This window comes from Lepus europaeus, chromosome 12 (assembly GCF_033115175.1).
Source record: "Lepus europaeus isolate LE1 chromosome 12, mLepTim1.pri, whole genome shotgun sequence".
Lineage (NCBI taxonomy): Eukaryota > Metazoa > Chordata > Mammalia > Lagomorpha > Leporidae > Lepus > Lepus europaeus.
Window position 1 is genome coordinate 23,611,719 of NC_084838.1, and position 23,836 is coordinate 23,635,554.

Below are 23,836 nucleotides of genomic sequence, written 5' to 3' on the forward strand. Positions count from 1 at the left end.
CAGGAGCTTCCTCCAGGTCTCCCACGTGGATGCAGGGGCCCAAGGACTTGGATCATCTTGTACTGCTTTCCCAGGCCATAGCAGAGAGCTGGATCGGAAGTGGAGCAGCCAGATCTGAACCAGCACCCGTATAGGATGCCAGCACTTCAGGCCAGGGTGTTAACCCGCTGCACCACAGCACTGGCCCCTGACTTTCAAATAGTGAGCGAGAGAGACAGAGACAAAGGTCTTCCTTTTTGCCGCTGGTTCACCCTCCAATGGCCGCTGCGGCCAGCACTTCGTGCCGATCCGAAGCCAGGAGCCAGGTGCTTCTCCTGGTCTCCATGCGGATGCAAGGCCCAAGCACTTGGGCCATCCTCCACTGCCTTCCCCCGGGCCACAGCAGAGAGCTGGCCTGGAAGAGGGGCAACCGGGATAGAATCCGGCACCCCAACCGGGACTAGAACCCTGTGTGCCGGCGCTGCAAGATGGAGGATTAGCCTGTTAAGCCACAGCACTGGCCTTAAATAAATCTTTAAAAAAAAAAAAAAAAAGAAAACAAGAAACCTGGCTCACCTACTCGATCCCAAAACACCCCTCAACCTGAATTCCAGTGTTCAGCATCTTTTAATTTCTGCTGTGCTTGTCATCTCTCTGTGTTCCCACTCCCAGGTCCACACCCTGTTCTTTGTCCTCACCTAGAATTTATCAGTCTTAGAAATCTCTAACTCTAGTCTTCTGCCTATGGACACAACCTCCTGGCCTTGCAGCAGTGACACACCTTGCTTATTCTACAACATGACTCACATGGGTGGCAGGGGCCCAAGTACCTAGACCATCTTCTGCTGCCTTCCCAGGCACATTAGCAGGAATCTGGGTTGGAAATGGAGCAGTGTGGACTCTAACTGGAGCTCACATGGGATGCTGGCATGGAAAGCATCACATAACTTGGTGTGCCACAATGCTGGTCCACCAACTCTTTCTTTTGATATTGGGATCAGGGATAAGATCTATCTTACTATCAAAGCAGTCGCAGGGCCAACCTTGATTCTTACAAGGTCAAGGCTCTCTGTCAACACAGGCAATTTTAATTCTCTCCTGCAACCCCTCTTGTCATGTATAAAGATCAGCTGTGACTTTTGTGTCTGATTTCCTGTTCTTTAGATGTAGAACCACCTGTAATAGACCGGTGCAGATCTCCACCTCCGATCCAGGTCTCAGAGAAGGAACATGCTGCGAGCTGGGATGAGCCTCAGTTCTCTGACAACTCAGGTGAGAATTCAAGGCTTTTGTTGTCAACATGGAAACATTGACTTATATTTAAATTTTAAAAATCTTTTAAAAGGACAAAAGAGAAAAAAACAATTAGCAACTGTCTAAGAATGAATGGTTTTACCAAGTAATGTGTTGTTTTATTGCTGGGATAATTAATTTAACATTATTGGCCTTACCTACGCATGGGATTCTCCTTCATTCGGTGTTCAATGGACACTTATTAAACTTTACTGAGTGTTTCACTTGAAGCAATGGATTTGTTGAATCTCTACACTTACATTGTCCTTGAAGCATGAAGTGTATATTCTATTGGTATCTGTAGTATAGTTCTCTGAATATGTGCTCAGTTACTAAACATTTATCAAACAAATTATAAACAGACGTAGGAAAGTAGAAAAACTTTAGTAAGCAATTGAAAGTTCATTTTAAAGGTTTCACTGAAAACAATGATAAAAATGAAAATTAAATATATTTCTTAAACTCTGAAGTTTCTAACAGACTGAGTTATTGAAAGAAAATTATTTGTTTAGCAAGAGTGCCTTAATCTTCTGGAGTTTTGAGTCTATGATTTCTATGTTATAGAATAAATAATGGATCATATTTTCTACTCAAGGACAGATCAATGTAAATAAAATGTCCCACTTTTCCAACTTATTTGCATAAATAGAAAAGGAAACTTCAAATAAGAGACTAATGAAATGTCTACAGAACAGTAACCCCAAAATTGGGTCCCTTCTTTCCTCTTTAGGAGCTGAATTGGTCATCACAAGAACTCATACACAAGGAGACCTTTTCCCTCACGGGGAGACCATAGTGTGGTATACAGCCACTGACCCCTCAGGCAATAACAGGACATGTGACATCCACATTGTCATCAAAGGTATTCTCTTCATAAGCTCCTCAAAAAGCATTTGGCATGTGATATATATGATTGCTGTAATACTCTCTTATAAGTGAAGTTAGACTGTAGGCACTATAAAGTTAGGATACTGATGGATCTTATTTAGGTTTCCAGTTGACATTTCCTGGATTTAAGATAGGCAGAAATGTTTTCTTCCATGATTTTTGTTCATTAGCAGTTAGTTAACATTTTCGGTAAGTTTATAAAGTGTTATAGTCAAGATCCTAATTTTGAATGATGGAAGAGACAGATTCTGAAAATGTTTGTTACATAATGTTATCCATTTTCTTATTTGCACTAAAGGAATGCCAAAATAATAACCCCAAATCAGAATAAAATATGTGAAGTTTCCAGTTATACGTAGGTGCAGGTTTTAACATATCCCTATCCAGGAAGCAATAATCAGACATTACTAATCTCACATGCTAAGGACTTGGAGTTACAGTTTTTCTAGGAGTGGTAGTAGATAAGAGTTCTTTCCAAAATTCAGCTTAAACTCCTGGGCTTTAACTTATACTTTTCGTATATTATATATGAAAAATGCAATTCTTGGGGCAGGCATTGTGGAACAACAGGTTAGCTACCACCTGCAAGACCAGCATCCCTTATGGGCACTGATTCTAGTCCTGGTTGCTCTACTTCCAACCCAATCCCCTGCTAATACATCTGGGAAAATGGCAGAGGATGGCCCAAGTACTTGGGCTCCTGAACCCATGTGGGAGACCTGGAAGCTCCTAGCTCCTGGCTTCAGCCTGGCACAGCCCTGACCATTGTGGCCATTTAGGGAGTGAACCAGTGTGGTTGGAAGATATTCTCTCTCTCTCTCTCTCTCTCCCCTTCTCTATAAATAAAAATGAAATTCTTTTATATAGGTTCTCCCTGTGAAGTTCCATTTACACCTATAAATGGAGAATTCATGTGTGCGCAAGATAAGACTGGAGTTAACTGCACCTTGATTTGCTTGGAGGGCTACGATTTCACCGAAGGGTCCACTGAGAAGTACTATTGTGCTTTTGAAGACGGTATCTGGCGACCACCATATTCCACTGAATGGCCAGACTGTGCTAGTGAGTTTTCACTTTGTACTGGATCCCTTCTGTATGTGAATGTGCATGGTGTGTGTGTGTGTGTGCTTAACTATTAACAAGGAAAAGAGCCTCAATTTGAAATATTCATGAATGAGAGAACTTCTCTTCCTTGGTCATGAACTATTAACCACCAATCCTGTTCTAGATTGGATTGCTGTTAGGACGAGATTGAGTCTAAGGCAGAACTGTCATTTACCAGGAATATCTGAAGAGACTGGTCAGGATGTGGCTCTTGAGCCATAAACACGAACTTAAAGCCTCATACTCCAGAAGAGTTTCTGTTAAGACCCAACATGTTGGCCGGCGCTGTGGCTCAATAGGCTAATCCTCCACCTTACAGTGCCGGCACACTGGGTTCTAGTCCCAGTCAGGGCACCGGATTCTGTCCCGGTTGCCCCTCTTCCAGGCCAGCTCTCTGCTATGGCCCGGGAAGGCAGTGGAGGATGGCTCAAGTCCTTGGGCCCTGCACTCGCAAGGGAGACCAGGAGGAAGCACCTGGCTCCTGGCTTCGGATCAGCACGATGCGCTGGCCGCAGCACGCCGGCCGCAGCAGCCATTGGAGGGTGAACCAACAGCAAAAGGAAGACCTTTCTCTCTGTGTCTCTCTCTGTCTCTCTCCCACTGTCCACCCTGCCTGTCAAAAAAAAAAAAAAAGACCCAACATGTATGATGGAATAAAATAAATCAGCCATGTTCTACTTTTATTTGATTCAGGTTTAGCGCTATGCCATAATCTTGAATATGTATTCTTATAAAAATAATCCATTATTTTGGTCTAGGATAAATAAATATTCTCTGGAGGGAATCTTTGATCCAGCATCATAGGTACAGTTGAAATGCCAATGTCTTGGAAAAAGAGTTAAGTCCACTTACTCGAGCTAATATTTTTACCAAAATATGGAAGTAAATATAAGCAATATCACTCACCTCTTTCACATACATTAGATAGCAGGCTAAGGAGCATTGTCACGAATCCAAGGATAAATCTATCTCCATGAAAATTTTCATTTGAGGAAATATGAGTACACATAATATTTAGAAATTTTTCATTGTCAGGGCCGGTGCCGTGGCTCAACAGGCTAATCCTCCGCCTTGCCCTTGCGGCGCCAGCACACCGGGTTCTAGTCCCAGTCGGGGCCCCGGATTCTATCCCGGTTGCCCCTCTTCCAGGCCAACTCTCTGCTATGGCCGGGGAAGACAGTGGAGGATGGCCCAAGTCCTTGGGCCCTGCACCCGCATTGGAGACCAGGAGAAGTACCTGGCTCCTGGCTTCGGATCAGCGAGATGCACCGGCCGCAGCGGCCATTGGAGGGTGAACCAACAGCAGAAAGGAAGACCTTTCTCTCTGTCTCTCTCTCTCTCAGTATCCACTCTGTCTGTCAAAAAAAAAAAAAAAAAGATTAAAGAAATTTTTCATTGTCTATTGTGGAAATATAACATAATTAAGTGTGCTATATATCTATATAAAATATGAATGGCTCAGCCAAGAGTTTTCAGAATTCTCAGGAATACAGTAGAGATCATTTTTATGTTGCTTATTCCCTAAAATACTTTTTTACATGATTGAAAAGAAAAGAATAATATCTCAAAAGCAAACTCCTCATCAGGGAACTACTACTTGGTTCATGAATTATTTGGACCCATTAATGACTAGAAGCTTCCTTTAACTGTCATCTCTTGCTTTCATAATAATCTCACCAATCATTATCAGGATTCAAATATCGTTTTCATTATTCCAAAGAAGGTTAAATCTTTGTTTTTGACAACACTAACCAACTGAACCTACTTTGCCCAATATTTTTCAGTAAAACGTTTTGCAAACCATGGGTTTAAGTCCTTTGAGATGCTGTACAGAGCAACTCGCTGTGATGACACGGACCTGTTGAAGAAGTTTTCTGAAGCCTTTGAGACTACTTTGGGAAAAATGGTACGTCAGTAAGATCCCTCTGCTCTCTGTCATTTATTATTATTTATTATCTGAGAGAGTGCTCTCATCTACTAGGTTATCCCCAAATGCTCACAACAGCCATGACAGGGCCGGGGCCAAAGCTTGGAGGTGAGAACGCAATCCGTATCTCCTACATGGGAAATCCAACGACCTGAACCACCCCTGTTGCTTCCCATGGTCTGCCTTAGCAAGAAGCTGAAGTCAAGCCAGAGCTCAAACCCAGGCACTCCAGGATGGCATTCTTTTGTATCAAAATAAACTTACCTTTTGATTTCATTTTCCATGAAATTTTTGAAGTTCTTTCAGGGTTCGCCAGGCAAGCACATTGAGGAGGCAGCATGCAAGGGAGCAGGCATTCCATGGGGAAGCACGGAGGGTTCTGGGAACATCCGCAGGACAGGAATAGGGTAGCAAACAGATAAGGTCACCGAAAGGACCCAAAGAACCATTTGGGGTGAAAATTCAGAGACAAGAATATCCCAAGAGTTCTGGGCTTCTAGTGGTGAGAGAAACATACAAAAGATATGAGAAGAATCCTGGTGGCCTACAAGCTGGGAGGAGCTGTAGGGAGGAAGTAGAGGAGGTTCAGGAAACTTCTCAGGGATGTGCCGAGCCATGGGGCCCTCCTTGCCTCCTGCTGATGGAGCCACCGTGGCAGGGGAGCAAAGGGCACATCCAGAGCGCACAGGCACACGATTTACATTTTATCCTTTCACGGTTTTATTCACAGGTGCCATCATTTTGTAGTGATGCTGATGACATCGACTGCAGACTGGAGGATCTGACCAAAAAGTACTGCCTGGAATATAATTATGACTATGAAAATGGCTTTGCAATCGGTAATTAAATTATTGAGTGTCACTTTGATCTGCAAAATAAAATGGTTCCAGAAAACTGGGGAAAATTAACTTGGATTAAGTTATTCATAAAATATTCGGGGATGGCTATATAATGTAATAACATTTAATGGTCATCATAGGTATACTAAATTTGAGTATAAATAAATTATTTTTAAATCTTAACCAAATTTCTTTAGTATGATAGCAGTGAACTCACATGTTGATGATAAAATGCAAATATTTATATGATATCTTAGAAAATAATAGTTTCAAAATGCCAGCAGCAAGTTTTACATGGCTTTCAATTAATGTTACAATTAAACCATTAATTTGAAATAGTTACACATGAAAAGTATTCAGATTCCCTACTGAGACTATGTTAAAATTCAATGTATTCAAGTAAATATAGCTTTAGTGGAATTTTTATTTTTAATGTATGCTATTGCTAAGTATAGTGTGTGAATTTTATTTATTTATTTATTGATCCATTAATTTGTTTATTCATTGTGTATCTTGCCATAGAATTCAATGCCCAAATATTTCTAGATTTCAGTTGTCTTCCTTGGGTCTTTTCATTAGCAAAATTATCATCTTTTTTTATCAGTTATACTTCTTATTTTTATATATTTATAAAACTACTCAGGACTTCCAGAGTAATGTTTAAAAATCATAGTACCTGAAATGTATGTTATTGGGTGAAATAGACATTTTGGGATTCGATGATTGTTTACAACCCTTGTCTCTTCCGTTGAGAAATAGTGTGGGTTTTTTTTTTTCTCTTCATACTATTTGTTGAATTCTTTTACTCAGTGTAGGATTAACTATGTTATCATTAAGTAAACTGAAAATAAATCTTTGTAAAAATTAAGAGTGGGAATGGGAGAGGGAGGAGGGAGGAAGGGTTGGATCAGGGCAGAAGGGAGAGTAGGGGAAGTGTCACTATGTTCCTGAATCTGTATATATAAAATGTATGAAACTTGTATAACTTAAATGAAATTTTTTAAAAAGAGAGAAAAAACCATAGTGATAGCAAAGTACTGTAGTGGTTAAACACAAGAACTCCACAACCAACTGTAGGGGTTCAAATCCTGGCTACAACACATTCTGGCTGTGTGGTCTGAGCAAGTTATCAAACCCCTCTTTGCCTTAGTCTTGACACCTATAAAATCAGTATTCAAGGGTACTGAACATCATAGGGCCATTGTAAAGGATAAATGAGTAAGGACAGGTGCTTGCAAGGTTGGCTAAGGTACTATATATTAACTTACATTACAGTACATATTCTGTTTGTTTCTGACATATCCCATTGGAAATGGTCACAGCATTAAGTAATATTGATTATTGCTTTAGACCTCTCAAATATTTAAAATATCATTTGCACATATATATGTGTTGAAAAAAATCTATAAATGCTAACAACAAATAATGAGATCATGATAATCTATCCAGGAGTAATTTTGTTACTACACACACACACATACACACACATACCCACAATAGATGTAGATATAATTAGATAATGTAATAGATAATTAGATATAGATTAGATATAATTACAGACGTGTATGCCATTTTGTAGACATGAATTTTAATCATTATATTGAAAACATTTTTATTCATTAATTATTATATTTCAATATAATTGTAATGACCACATATTATTTCATCAATTTGCTATAATTTATGTAAAAAATTCCCTCTTGGTAGACTTGGGATATTTTCAATATTTGACTATTATATATAATTCCTCAGTAAAAATTTTGGAAATTAAAGTTTTAGAAAGGAAAAATAAGGTGGACGTGGTAGTAGAGTTGGCACATGCAAAATAACCAAGCCTCTTCTGTCGCCCTTGACCCAGGTTTCCCCTCCCAGGTGTCAAGGTAGGTTCTGAGGTCACAAGGCTACAGGTAGAGAGTCAGCATCTTAAGGCTTTGAGATGGGACGTATTTCTCATATAATAAGAACCAAGTGGTAGTTTTTCTAGATTCAGGCAGAGCATTCCTCCCCCAGTGTTTTCTGGTGGAGAGTCACTGTATCAATACATTATTTATGGCAGGGGTGGGCAATGCATTGTAGTGGGGCAGGCTGCTGCTTGGGATACCCACCTCCCATATCAGAGTGCCTGGGATCCAGTCTCCTCTCCAATTCCCATCCAGCTTCCTGCTAATGTGCTTGGGAGGCAACAGGTCATGGTCCAAGTACTTGGGTTCCTGCCACCATGTGGGAGACGAGGTTAGAGTTCCTGGCTTCTGGCTTAGGTTTGGCCCAACCCCAGCCACTTGAGGGGGTGAACCAGCAGGTGGAGGATGCTCTCTCTCTCTGTCTCTTTCTTTCTTCCTGTCTCTCTCTCTCCCCCTTTATCACTGTTTCTCCATCTCTGCCTTTCAAAAAAAAAATATATATAACACCTTGACAAGTCGTATTGCATGAGAAACAGAGGGCCAATAAAAATGTTACAGTTGGTTTAATTTCATAATGATAATATAATTCAAATTAAAACTAAAAGTGAGATGCCACTTTTGACCTGTCAGATTATCAAAACAAAAATCATAACATTCAAAGTTAAATGTTATACCACATTTATATATATACACTATAGAATATATATATACACTATATATATATATACACACTATAGAATATATATATATATATATATATACACTATAGAATAATACTCAACCATCACAAGGAATGAAATCCTGTCTTTTGCAATAAAATGGATGCAACTGGAAGCCATTATGCTTAGTGAAATAAGCCAGGCTCAAAAAGACAAATATCATGTTTTCTCTGATGTGTGGCATTTAATTCAGAATACAAGAAAATATATAGGAATGAAACAGACATCTTGTGTTATAATTATCGTTTTTAGCCCTTGTTCATACTCCTGTGGAATGGTGGTCATCCTACTTTTCACTTGTTGAATATTATGGTTAGTGGTGAATTAAGACTATGATTATACAGTGGATTAAATTATGTCTTTGCAAAAACTAATGGCAAGGAAATAAGAGAGGGAAGGAGAGGGCTTGAGGGAGGGAGGAAGGGAAGTATGGTCATCTTCTTAGCATTGTACCTATGAAACACATGAAAGCTGTTCTCTTTATATTAATAGAACAATTAAATAAATTTGGCAAAAGCACAAGGAAAAACTATATTCATATATTATATAGAGAGGAGAAATTGAAGGTCATGTAACAAGATGCATTTCAAAGATTAAAAACACCTAATATACTCAGACAGAGAAATTCTTCTTCAAACAGTATTTTTCAAGATAATAATGCCGGCCGGCGCCGTGGCTCAACAGGCTAATCCTCCGCCTTGCGGCGCCGGCACACCGGGTTCTAGTCCCGGTCGGGGCACCGATCCTGTCCCGGTTGCCCCTCTTCCAGGCCAGCTCTCTGCTGTGGCCAGGGAGTGCAGTGGAGGATGGCCCAAGTGTTTGGGCTCTGCACCCCAGGGGAGACCAGGATAAGCACCTGGCTCCTGCCATCGGATCAGCGTGGTGCGCCGGTCGCAGCGCGCTACCGCGGCGGCCATTGGAGGGTGAACCAACGGCAAAAGGAAGACCTTTCTCTCTGTCTCTCTCTCACTGTCCACTCTGCCTGTCAAAAATTAAAAAAAAAAAAAAAAAGATAATAATGCCAGTGTATAAAAATGTGCTACACTTTATCAGCACAGAGATGTTCATTTTTCATATAGGCATTTCTGAAAATACATGTGTCTTCTCACTGATGGTATCTTAGCTTTGATAAAGTACTGTATGTACAAGGATATTCTGAAATTTTAAAATTATCTAAAACTCTGAAAATAGAAACCAATCAGTTGTTTGTGATATAGCTGTAGAAGATAATATTATACACAGAAACTCCATAATATGTTGTTGAGAAAGTTGAAAAAAGATTACCAAAAAGTATATGCCTAATCTTAATTTATTAACAGTGTACTATTTGTTTTTATTATATTTAAGTATATAATATATAATATATATTAATATATATTATGCGTGATATATGCTTATATATTTATAGAAACATTTTACTTTTTAATATATTTCCTTTGCTCATTTTCTCTAGCATAGCTCCATGATACTTGTGGGGAAACATTTAAGTTAAAAGACAAAAATATTGATCCCAGTTAATTTAATAGCCAAAAGCATAATTAAAACAAAAAAATTCAGAAATCAAATGGATGGTTCACATTCATATAATTGAGTGTCTAAAGCACATAACTAACCAACAGTATGGCCAGAACAATATTTATATCATTTACTGAGGTTTTACAATGAATCAAATACTGAGCTAGATGATCCATATGAATTGTTTCATTTAGTCCACAGGAAACCTTATGAGGTAAGACTCATTATCTCAATTTATAAAGAAATCAAGATTCAGAAAGAGGGAAGTAACTTGACTAAGATTATACAACCATTCCTCATAAGCAGAGAAACCACAATCTAAACCCATGAAGTCCATCACAGTGGTATCAAGGTTATCTGAGGATCCTCCTACATCCATGGCGCATGCAGTGTGGTGCATTAGATAAACATTTAACATACATGCTACCCTTGGAAACTACCCCCACTTTAAAACACAATGTAGAATGATATTCACAAAAGGAAATATGTTTTAGGTTTACAAAGTTATAAAACCAACTTTATTTAGTGGAATAACCTTTGAAGGGAAATAAGAATTGGGTAGAGTGCTGTCCCTGCCTCCTGTTTACCTATAAAGCTAAGAGAGACGGCTAACTACTAACTCAGAGATAGAATGATAGAAATGCCTCACTAGCCCCATAGAGACTTTCCTTTCCTCTTTTAGTATAATTAATTGATAATCTAAATTAAATTAGAAGTGCCCCAGATATAAGATTATAGACCAAGTCCTAGATGCGGTACATTATGGTCAGTTTAGGGGATGATCAAGTACAATTTGGCTTATGACAACACTAGAATCTAAACATTGATGAAGATGCAACTGTATGACCTTTTGTTTCTCTGTCCCAACTGTTCAGGACCTGGTGGTTGGGGTGCAGCCAACAGGCTGGGTTACTCTTACCATGACTTCTTGGACACTGTGCAAGAAACACCCATGAGTATTGACAAAGCCAGATCATCGCGGATTAAAAGAAATATCCCATCATCTGACCACAAAATTAAGTTTATTTTCAACATCACAGGTAAGGAGAAAAACAATATTATGTGAAATTCTTGGTTGGCAACTTATTTCTCAAGTCTCTCGTTTATTATCGTTACCAGGGAAGGATCTCGGAGCTGAGAGTTAGAGAGAACACATTAATCAATAAGTCTTGTCATTTTTATTTTTATTTATTTGAGAAGCAGGGTGGGAGGGGTGGGGAGAGGGATATTGATTGCATGTGGTTATTCATTCCCCAAGTGCCTGCAGCCAAAAGCTGGGACCTCAATCCACATCTCCCAAAGGGGTGCTAAGGCTCCAACTACTTGGGGATCACCACTGCCCCCAGGGTCTCCATTAGCAGGAAGCTGGAATGGGGAAGCAGACCTGGTACTCTGATGTGGGACATGGACCTATTAACTCCTAGGCTAAGCACCTACTGCTCATTTTTTGATAGGTGCAATTTATGGTTCCCACAGCAACAAGAAAGCCACTTTGTTCTCATCCTGGCATGATGAACTAAGGCATGCTTTTTTTTTTTTAATTAATTTTTTTTTTAAAGAGTTACACACAGAGAGAGGAGAAGCAGAGAGAGAGAGGAGAGAGAGAGAGAGAGAGAGAGGTCTTCCATCTGATGGTTCACTCCCCAATTGGCTACAATAGCCAGAGCTATGCTGATCTGAAGCCAGGAGCCAGGAGCTTCTTCCAGGTCTCTCATACGGGTGCAGGGGCCCAAGAACTTGGGCCATCTTCTACTGCTTTCCCAGGCCACAGCAGAGATCTGGATCAAAAATGGAGCAGCCGATCTCCAACCAGTGCCCATATAGGATGCCAGCGCTTCAGTTAACCCACTGTGCCACTGCACTGGGCATGCTTTTAAAAGGAAAAAAATTTATAGCCATTTAATATTATAATGAAGACTCCCCCCCCAAAAAAAAATATGTGAGTGATGTGGACCTAGCATATAAGAGAAGAATTAAAACAAATTATATTTGTTAATATTATCCATGTACTAGTTGTTCAATTTCTTTTTGGTAAAATCTAGCTACAAATGACTTGCTGCAACACCGTCTGTATGGGTTATGTTTTATTGTGCTTTGTTTTTATCTCAGCTAGTGTGCCATTACCAGATGAACGAAATGATACCCTTGAATTGGAAAATCAGCAACGACTCATTAAGACCCTGGAGACTATCACGAATCGGCTGAAAAGGACCCTCAATAAAGAGCCCATGTATTCCTTCCAGCTTGCCTCTGAAATGCTTGTGGTGGAAAGCAATTCATTAGAGACAGAAAAGGCTTTCCTATTCTGTAGGCCAGGCTCAGTGCTACGAGGGCGTATGTGTGGTAAGATTGTCCCTGGCATCACAAATATGTCATGCGTGTTGGATCCAATGAGATGGGCAGAGCTATCTCACAATTATAAATGGTATCTCACAATTATAAATGTATATATATATATAATATATAAATGTATCTCACAATTATAAAGGGATAATGTGGGCAGAGCTATCTCACAATTACAAAGGGTAATGAAACAGACATGTTGCTATTGTGCAGTTGTTTTCATTAGCCTTTTGCCTCAAGAGCCTAAGGAACCACTACTAAGCAGGACAAGGAATCTAAGTGAGGGGCTTAAATCCTACTTCTATTTGGAGAGCTTTAGACCCAGTAGCTTTCAGCGGTAGCTCCAATAATAATTTCCCTTCTGTGTGTCTGTGGAGCATCCAGCATTTAATTCTGTGCAGCTCTTTTCTGAGCTACAATGATTATTATGCACGAATTACAGATGAGGACCTTGAAACCAGAGAGACGAAGAACTTACCCAATATGTCTTACCCATTAAAACACTACATGGTGTAGCAAAGATTTCCACCCAGGCAGCCAACTCCAATGAACTATTTTGAGCTACTTTTCTTAAATTGAGGTTAAAAAAAAAATTCACATAACATAAACTTAACCATTTTAAAGTTCACAATGTAATGATGCTAAATCAATGATGATTTGGTTTATCTTAATTTTAACCCATGCTTAAAGCCCCCATCACATAAGCTGTAAGCTTGATGAACAAAATGTTGAATTTTCTCCAAAATGAGTGAGTAAACCGTTGTCTTATAGGAATGCATTTCAGGAAGTCTTTCACCCATAAGGAATAATAGCTGGAAGCATGCTTTCTTCCTGTCATGCCGTAGGACAGAGAGCCCCTTTGTGTGTCAGGACTGCTGCTTATGTCAGTCCGTGTTTCCTGTTGGTTTTCTCTACAGTCAATTGCCCTCTGGGGACCTATTACTCTGCGGAGCATTCTGTCTGCGAAAGCTGCCGGAAGGGATCCTACCAAGATGAAGAAGGACAGCTTGAGTGCAAGCTGTGTCCCCCTGGGACCCACACTGAGTATCTCCATTCCAGAAGCATCTCAGAATGTAAAGGTAGAGGCTTAGTGGACTTTTTGACCAGAGGCAACGGAGTTTTGTTTCCAGCCGTAAGGGAAGCAAGGTTTATTGTCTTCACTTATCACTATAGGGCCATGGCCCTATAACAAAGACAGATGACCAAAAGAAAGTGATAGCGTACACTGTACAAAACAGGAGAGCCTTCAGAAGTGAAGACCCCAAGAAACAAGGAAACGTGTATTTTTATGCTAAGTCTGATGAAAAAGTGGGTATTTGTGGAGAGCTGTGATTGGACAAAGGGGGTGTGGTCAGATGGCAATAAATAGGGCAGAGGGGAGAATTTAGCAAAGCTGTTTGTGCAGATTCTGCCTTGTGTCCCTGTGTTTTCAGAGGAAAGGACTTGACTTTCCTCTGAGTAGAGGGTGGGCGTCTCTCACATGAGGGTGGCCATTTGGGGGATGAACCAACAGAAGGAAGACCTTTCTCTTTGTCTCTCTCTCTCACTGTCTAACTCTGCCTGCCAAAAAAAAATTATTTGGGGAGAAGGGCAGGCAGAGGGCAGAGAACTTCATGCTTCTGTGGCTTTCTTAATTTCCTTCTGGTTAAAATACCCAGTGCACCCAGCTACCAGATGTTGCTGTAGGGTATTGTGAACCCTGTCACAGTTTTGGAATCTCCATGGCCAAGAGGATGAAATAAGAGCACAACTGAATGCAATATTATTTATTTATTCATTCATTCATTCTGTATTTTAATTATAAATATTACCTTGATGCTTCCCCTACTTTAAAAAAGTTCATTTGTCTTTCCTTATGGAAATAATCCATTGTTCTCTCTAAACCAAACTCCAATCCACATTTATCAATTTACCCAAATTTTTTTTCTTGATACAAGAAGACATTTTTTTCTACAATAATTAGTAGAACGGACATTCATGACACTTAGCAGTCACTGGATTCCTTTTTGTTAGAATAGTGTTTGATGTGGTGAGACAAATTCTCCACTTTCTTGGAAATACACGAACACATATGCTTACTACTAAAATATGCTATGTTTTCAAAATATTTCCATTATTAGGCTCTGTGAGAGTTTCAGGTGGAAGCACTTTCTTCCCTAATTAAGGTTACAAAAGACACACCTAAAATAAGGAATTTCAAAATTGCTGCTCTTTGCATTATTGCAAAGCAGGTGCAGATGCTTACTGACAAATATAAACTCCAGGGCAGAGCTAGGTGACTGGAAATGCACTAAAAATGCTAGCAGTGCTGATAGGAGCACCTTTGAAGTTCAAGGGCAGAAAGAAAAGGCAATGTCCTGAGAGTCAGGGCTTCTGGCCCCAGTCCTTCTCTACCGTAAGCTGTTGTCAGGAATTTTAGAAAGCTGCTTTGCCTCTCTGGACAGCAGGATAGCACTAATTTCTTTCTTTCTTTTTTTTTTTTTTGACAAATCCAAGTATATATTTTATGGACCAGTTCAATGAACAAATACTGAGGTTATTTCCTATCTGCAGGTACAGACAGTGACTTCATAGTGCTTCTTTCCAATATGTTTCAGTGGCCAACATGTAAATAGTTGGGTCTATGAGTTGGTGCCTTCTTTTGTGTCCTTTGGTCATGTTTTGCATTTTTTTTATTTGAGTCTTTCATACTTTGTATTGAGTTTGTTCTGATGCATTTCATCTCTGAATTGCTGTTGTCTTTGCTTCCAATACAACTTTTTTTTTCTTTTTAAAATTTTAATGGACTTTGTGCTCCCTACCAGCCCTCAAATGAATTGTGCTTACAGGTAGGAGGAGGTGCCAAAGCCAGTTCTTGTTGGAGCTGCAAAAGTGCTGTGGTGGATATAAGGTTCTAACCCAATATGGGGTTTTGTTTCTCTCACCCAGGAGAATAGTGTAAGAATTGAGAACTTCTACATGAACAAGTTCCCCAGTGTATGACTTGTTCTTATGAGATTGACTTTCTGGAATGTATCTAACTACTTATTGAACACATTCTATGTGTCAGATACTGTGATAAGAAATAACAGAAGTAACTGGAAACAAGCCTAAAATTTAGTAGGGGTCAGGAGCCTGGAACTCTATATTGTGTGTGTGTGGCTAACAGGAGTTCTTCATGTCCCTTGTTCTATGCTGAATTCAAATGCACAGAAGCCTATCCTGCACAGCTAAGTTTGAGCAGATTCATATCACTTTTACTAATCATGCAACATTTTTCTTTTTAGCTCAGTGTAAACAAGGCACCTACTCATCCAATGGGCTGGAGACTTGTGAATCATGTCCCCTGGGCACTTATCAGCCAGCAGTTGGTTCCCGGAGCTGCCTCTTATGTCCAGAGAACACTTCAACTGTGAAGAGAGGAGCTGTGGACATTTCTGCCTGTGGAGGTTATCAAAGCTTTAGACACTGATATTTCTTTACACCTACTAGATAATGTGCGTGCATGGAGAAGTGGAATATTTTCAGCAAAACCATAGGTCTACTGTAAGCAAAGAATGTAAACAACTGTCTCTTCTAGGAGAGTTCTTAGAGTCAGACAATCAGTACTTAAGTATAAACAGAGGTCTTGTTATTAGGAGCACAGAAGTACAGGGTTTGTTCTCAGGTGTCAAACAGTAAAATACGTGTGGCTTCATGGTATGGTAGAAATACAATAGACCAGGAAGCTAGTTTCCTCATTTAAAAATGAGATCCTGTCCGGTGTTCCTTGAGACTCTAAATTGTGTTGTCCTGTGAATGATGACATTTCATCCCCTGTGATCTGAAGGTTTTCCTGAGTGATTATTTGCTCAAGTTGCTTAGGTCATCCTCATATCTATGGCAGTATTTTTACAACACTGAAGCCAGTCTCCACTCGAAGAGACTCTGGTTTAACTGGCAGCAGCTGGGCATTCATTGGTTTTCTTTTTGAAGTTGACCCTGGGTGATTCTAAAAGAACAAGAAAAGTTAAGAGCTACTTCATGAATTCTCAGTAGTGAGTGTGTGTGACTCAACAGATCTCTGGGCTTCATTCCCCAGAGTTTTGACTCAGCGCTGGGGAGGTGCCTAGGAATATGCATTTTTAGCAAGTTTTCAGGTAATTCTGATTCTTCACACTGAGAACCGTTGGTTTAAATGCAAATGCTCATATAAATGTTGGAATTTTTAATACTTGTATTTCTGATTGACATCTCTATTGAATATAGTTTTCCAGTAAAATACTCCTAAAGATGTGAACAAAAATGAAATTTGACAACTTAGATCGACTGTGAAAGTAGGTTGATGGTCAAGGTTACTCTAGTTCTATAAGCTCAAAAAAATTGCAACTGCTTTTCAAAATTGGTGGAACTGGATTAAAAATGCAAAGATGTTGGCCAACTTCTACCACATCACTAAGGATGAAATAAGCATGCCCAGCTGAGAAGTTATTTTAATTTAACTGTATCCCTCATTCTCTAAACATGTATTTAAAACCCTAAGGTCTATGGCAATCCCCATATTAGAAAGCTTTCCTTTATCAAGTGAGACTGAGCTCCATAGAAAACAACTACATGGGGGCCTTTGTGTGTGGTGGTGGTGAGGGGAGTGGCCCGCACTGTATCTTGGGAAATGTCATCCTCATTAGTTTTGTACCATCAGAGGAATGATAAATGAAAACCTAGAGTACTCTGAAACGTAGGTTGTTATATACCCCATCTGTTTAAGTTATCTCAGTCTAGTAGAATCATGGTAGATAAGTGTTGGACATGAAGAACTAGGCCTCTAATCTTCATAAGCCTAATGGTTCACTGAAGGGTTAAGAAAAGAATTTAGTAGGATCCAACTGGAACTCACAAACCACATCTGTTGGGCAATACCAGCTTTGGATTTTTTTTTTAAAGTCAAACAAAGTTTCGCATTATGGTTAAAATACAATCTTCTAAAGGGTCTTTTATTTTGTCAATACACAAACTAATTTTGGAATAAAGCTGCAGTAAAAATTTCTCTCCCTACCCCCACTTACTGCAACCACAAAAGAAACTAGGATATTTACAGTGAAGCAAGTTCATATTTGCAATTCTTGTCTTTAACTTTCTGAATAAGCCTTGAGGTTTGTCTAACATCGAATTATTGTAATTAGGCAATTAAAATTTCCAGAAAGCCTCTGAAGTTCTGGTAACTGCCCCCATTTCTCCTAATATTCCTAAGCAGAATTTAAACCACATTCTGCTTGTCACTGAGTGAGAATTGGGAGTAACAAAACTCAGCACTCACTCCTGTTAGCCTGGATAAACACTATTCTACTCTGAACTTAAATACGTGTAAGTATGAATTTCGAAATGATCCCATATATATATTCTCTATTTTTCTATTACTTTATTTTATGGACACGATGTACAATTTATCATATATCTTGCCAATAGATGACTTTTACATTTCTTTAGCATGTTGAACTTAAAATATTATTAATATAGCAATTGTAAGTAAGTATATTATTATATTAAAGTAATATAATCTGTGCATTTTCCTTTTAAGCTACTTAGGCCATTAAGTATTCTTGAGTTTATGACTATAAATTCAAGAATCTAAAACTTTTCATTTTTTAAAAAATATTTTTATCTGAAGAGTAAGCTCCAAACCACTTGTTGCTGTTGTTGTTATGAGCTTGTCCATAAAAGAAGGAAAGGTTATTTGGGCGACAAGATGACATGACCTCTGACACTGACTCTTTGGGATGAAGTTAAGTCAGAAGGAGAGTCATTGACCTCAAACTCTGCCTTATTTTGTTTATTTTGTATTCATTCATTCAAGGTGTACAACATGAAGTTTTGATATATATACTGAAATGCTTATTTATATCAAGCAGATTAACATATCCATTATTTCATGTGGTTACCGTGTGTGTGTGTGTGTGTGTTGCAAAACTGTGTGTGTGTGTGTTGCAAAAGCTCCTGAACTCTCTGGTACTCTTAGCAAATTTTCAGTATACAATACTATTAACTGTGGTCAGGAAACCCACTTAAAGACCAAATCCACTTAGATCCAGGGTTGTATGTGTTGTCCTTCATACAGTCAGTGAACACTACCTATGGGATAACATTTTCTCTGGTCATTTCAGTGCTCTGTTTTTAATTTGGCTTTAACATATTTTTTCTGTTTAAAACTTTCCCCCTTCTTTTCTTTTTTTTTCATTTATTAAACTTTTATTTAATGAATATAAATTTCCAAAGTACAGCTTAGGGGTTACAATGGCTTCCCCCCTTCCCATAACTTCCCTCCCACCCGCAACCCTCCCCTTTCCCGCTCCCTCTCCCCTTCCATTCACATCAAGATTCATTTTCAATTCTCTTTACATACAGAAGATCAGTTTAGTATATATTAGGTAAAGATTTCAACAGTTTGCCCCCATATAGCAACACAAAGTGAAACAAATACTGTTGGAGTACTAGTTATAGCATTAAATAACAGTGTACAGCACATTAAAGACAGAGATCCTACATAATATTTTTTAAAAAATTAATTAATTTTTCTATGCCATTTCCAATTTAACACCAGGGTTTTTTTTTTTTTCATTTCCAATTATCTTTATATACAGAAGATCGATTCAGTATATAATTAGTAAAGATTTCATCAGTTTGTACCCACACAGAAACACAAAGTGTAAAAATACTGTTTCAGTACTAGTTATAGCATCACTACACATTAGACAACACATTAAGGACAGATCCCACATGGGATGTAAGTACACAGTGACTCCTGTTGCTAACTTAACAATTTGACACTCTTGTTTATGGCATCAGTAATCTCCCTAGGCTCTAGTCATGAGTTGCCAAGGCTATGGAAGCCTTTTGAGTTCGCTGACTTTGATCTTATTCCGATAGGGTCATAGTCAAAGTGGAAGTTCTCTCCTCCCTTCAGAGAAAGGTACCTCCTTCTTTGATGGCCCCGTTCTTTCCACTGGGATCTCACTCACAGAGATCTTTCATTTAGGTTTTTTTTTTTTTCCATGGTATCTTGGCTTTCCATGCCTACAATACTCTCCTGGGCTCTTCAGCCAGATCCGAATGCCTTAAGGGCTGATTCTGAGGCCAGAGTGTTGTTTAGGACATCTGCCATTCTATGAGTCTGCTGTGTATCCCGCTTCCCATGTTGGATCCTTCTGTCCCTTTTTGATTCTATCAGTTAGTATTAGCAGACACTTGTCTTGTTTGTGTGATCCCTTTGACTCTTAGACCTATCAGAGCCATCAATTGTGAACTGAAATTGATCACTTGGACTAGTGAGATGGCATTGGTACATGCCACCTTGAAGGGATTGTGTATGTGCCAGGGGATTCCAATACAATCCCCCTTCTTTTCTTACTTTAGTTCCTTAGGTACTGTGTGTGTGTATGTGTGTTTGTGTGTGTGTGTGTGTGTAGTACTGTATTGATATTAGATAATACTATCAGTATGTACAAGTATATATGATTGTTTATACCTGTGTAGAATTATATGTTATGCAACTATATGTTGTATGTGTGTTTATAAATACATGTGACAAATTCGTGTTTATGTGTTGACTGCCTGTGTGCATATAAATGCAAATGCTTCTTGATTTACTATGGGATTAAATCCTGGAAACCCCACAGGTAGTTGAAAATACCCTAAGTCAAAACGCATTTATGCATCTTACTCCCGGAGTATCCTAGCACCACAGCACAGCACACCAGAGCGAGTGTTGGTTGGTCCCCCTCCTCATGGCAGGGCTCACCTGGAGCTGCCACTCCTAAGAGAGAATCACTCTGTGTTTCACTAACCCAGAAAACAGCCCAAATTCAAAACTGAAAGCACTTCTTCTAAACGTTTATTGCTTTCGCACCATCATGAAATTGAAAACTCATTACACTGAACCAGTGTAATTGGGGGACTGTGGGTAATTCATTAAATGCTAATTGGCCACTCCTGAAAAATATACTCTAATGACTGCTGTCTGTCCTTGGAATGTAATTTAAACTAATTTTCACATGCAAATTTATTTGACACTTTCTATGCCAAAAACTAGAGATATCAGAACAACATGTTAGCTATTTTAAGAGCTCAACAAGCTATTTATTTATTTATTTATTCATTTATTTATTTTTGACAGGCAGAGTGGACAGTGAGAGAGAGAGACAGAGAAAAGGGTCTTCCTTTGCTGTTGGTTCACCCTCCAATGGCCGCCGCGGCCGGCGCACCGCCCTGATCCAAAGCCAGGAGCCAGGTGCTTCTCCTGGTCTCCCATGGGGTGCAGGGCCCAAACACTTGGGCCATCCTCCACTGCCTTCCTGGACCACAGCAGAGAGCTGGCCTGGAAGAGGGGCAACCGGGACAGAATCCGGAGCCCCGACCAGGACTAGAACCTGGTGTGCCGGCGCCGCTAGGTGGAGGGTTTGCCTATTGAGCCTCAGCGCTGGCCAAGCAATTTATTTTTAATCTCAATATTCTATTCCTATTATATCTTAGTGTAATTTTTGGCATTCTGTCATTTTTAAGGAATATCTTTCTTTCATTTTGAAGACAAAATAGCTCCAAAAATTTATTTGTAAAAATTTTTATTGTAGTATCTTAAGTTACTGATGAAAATTATATATTTAGCTTTTCATACTTGCTCATTCATTCTCCCAAACAAAAATTTTATATCTTTACCAATGGAATGTTTATGTTCTAAATGAACTAATTTAGCCATTTAGAACTTTTTTTTCCAGATAGGCAGTTCTTTTTGGAAATCTGATTCAGAAAAATCATTTCAGAAATTGACATTGTGGCACAGCAGGTTAAGCAGCTTACAAAACCAGCATCCCGTATCACAGTGCTAGTTTGAGTCTCAGCTGCTCTGCTTCTAATACAGCTCTCTGCACCCCGGAAGGCAGTGGATGATGGGATGATCCACGTACTTGGGCACCTGACACTCATGCAGGAGACCCAAGTGATGTCCTGGCTCTTGGCTTCAGTCTGGCCCAGCCCCAGACATTGGCCATTTGGGAAACAAACCAGTGGGTAGAAGTTATCTTTCTCTTTCTGTCTCTCCCTCTCTGTCACTTTGCTTTTCAAATAAATAGATAAGTCTTTAAATATATAGGTTTCAAACTAAGTTTACACATAATTGTTCAAATCCAGAGCTCTACCTAGAACTCTGAATTCTGTCAAAGAATAGATTAACTTGCTCTTCATGAATAAACTAGAGTTTAAAATTATTTCATGCATATAACAAATTTATGTAATCTTTTCTAAATTAAAATTAATGATTGATATCTTCTGCCATCTGTTTAATCAACTCCTGATTTCTGGTCAATTAAGTATTTTCTAATAAGGTTTTATTTTTATTTATTTATTTGAGAGGTAGAGTTACAGACAGTGAGAGAGACAGACAGAAAGGTCTTCCTTCACTCCCCAAATGTCCACAATGGCTGGAGCTGTGCAGATCTGAAGCCAAGAGCCACGAGCTTCTTTCTGGTCTCCCAATGTGGGTGCAGAGGCCCAAGCACTTAGGCCATCTTTTTTTTTTAAACTGGTTATTTTATTTTATTTTATTTATTTTTTTAACTTTTATTTAATGAATATAAATTTCCAAAGTACAGCTTATGGATAATAATGGCTTCCCTCCCACCCGCAACCCTCCCCTCTCCCGCTCCCTCTCCGCTTTCATTCACATCAAGATTCATTTTCAATTCTCTTTATACACAGAAGATCAATTTAGTATATATTAAGTAAAGATTTCAACAGTCTGCACCCACACAGAAACACAAAGTGAAACATACTGTTTGAGTACTAGTTATAGCATTAAATCACAATGGACAGCACATTAAGGACAGAGATCCCACATGAGGAGCAAGTGCACAGTGACTCCTGTTGTTGACCCAACAAATTGACACTCTAGTTTATGGTGCCAGTAACCACCCTAGGCTCCCATCATGAGTTGCCAAGGCTATGGAAGCCTTCCAAGTTCACCGACTCATCATATTTAGACAAGGTCATAGTCAAAGTGGAAGTTCTCTCCTCCCTTCAGAGAAAGGCACCCCCCTCTTTTTTTTCTTAAGGGAAAGGGTTTATTGGGGAACACCCAACAGACTGGAAAGCTGATTCCAGCCAAGACTGGGAGAAAAGTCACTCATCTTTTGTAGGTAGAGGGGTTTGTCTGTAGAGAAATTTTGAACAATTATACAGCATTAAGTGGGGAAGAGGACCATCAGTACACACAGGTTGGGAGTAGAGCCATTGGTGGTAGAGTAGAGGTTATGATTACAAAGGAATGAGGCCCAAGTATGCTAGACAGGGTCTAGAACAAAGGACAGAGTCATTATTAGAGGAACTAAGAAAGGTGCTATCTAAGCTACAATTAAGTTTTCTGATTGAGAGGCAAATAGAACCTGACAGAAGGGGCTTAGTAATAATCTGTTGGGCTTTAGGCCTTGTAAGTTAAGAGGCCCAGACCTATCTATCTCTTCACATGGGGTACATCCTAAGGGAGGTGTGAACCTCCTAGGGGAAGGCACTCTGTTGACTTTGATTACTTGGCTGGCCTGGGAGGAGAGCTGGCCAGGTAAAGGCAGGGGGCATCTCTAACAAGAAATTTACAGTTGTGCCTGCAATGTTGCTGACCCTACTTGGCCGTCCCCTCAGCTGCAGTGGTCACTTTGGAAGTTGGGCTGAGTGAAGGATTTTTCAGCTTAGAGCCAATAAGATCTGTGGCTCTGACCTGGGCGTCCTTCGACTCCAGGGCAGGTCCATTTCCAGTGATACTTGGGCCATCTTCTACTGCTTTTCCAGGCCCATAGCAGAGAGCTGGATTGGAAGAGGAGCAACTGGGACTAGAACCGGCATCCATATGGGATGCCAGCAACGCAGGCGGAGGATTAGCCTACTGTGCCACAGCGCCGGCCCCTGGTCAATTGGGTACTTAAAAGAGCTATGCTCAGAAAACTTGATTAATTCGTTTTCTTAAGCACTTTTTCTAAACTTCCTGAGATTATGCAAATTGTTGCTTCCTCCCCACCAATAAACAGAAAATGTCATTACTTGCTCCCCTTAACCTCCAAGGCATCTCTATAAATTTTTCAACCAAATTTCTAATTATTTCTGCAGGACTCATTTTTATTATCATAACCCAAAACCTTGATGATAAGTGTCCTGATACCCTGGGCAGCTACGTCTTTGGGTTCTATCTTCTTTGCTCACACTCATGCAGGCAGATCTTAATAATTTTAGCAGTTTTCTCAGTTTATAGTGACTTCAGAGTATTTGCAAATGATGCTGGTTTGCAAAAAGGAAAGGACATATTCCGTCTACATCCTTCTGTGGGTCACAGTC

At 39.5% G+C, this 23,836-nt stretch overlaps 1 protein-coding gene across 1 annotated transcript in view; it reads left to right on the top strand.

Moving 5' to 3' along the window:
- SVEP1 (sushi, von Willebrand factor type A, EGF and pentraxin domain containing 1) overlaps nt 1–23,836 on the top strand; it is a 214,264-nt gene that overhangs the window by 99,603 nt on the left and 90,825 nt on the right. The window contains exons 10-18 of the mRNA XM_062207773.1: nt 1,144–1,251; nt 2,003–2,134; nt 3,028–3,222; nt 5,049–5,170; nt 5,922–6,030; nt 11,041–11,205; nt 12,275–12,508; nt 13,426–13,587; nt 15,775–15,936. Of these exons, the coding sequence (XP_062063757.1) occupies nt 1,144–1,251; nt 2,003–2,134; nt 3,028–3,222; nt 5,049–5,170; nt 5,922–6,030; nt 11,041–11,205; nt 12,275–12,508; nt 13,426–13,587; nt 15,775–15,936 (1,389 nt within the window). The remainder of the gene's footprint in view (nt 1–1,143; nt 1,252–2,002; nt 2,135–3,027; nt 3,223–5,048; nt 5,171–5,921; nt 6,031–11,040; nt 11,206–12,274; nt 12,509–13,425; nt 13,588–15,774; nt 15,937–23,836) is intronic.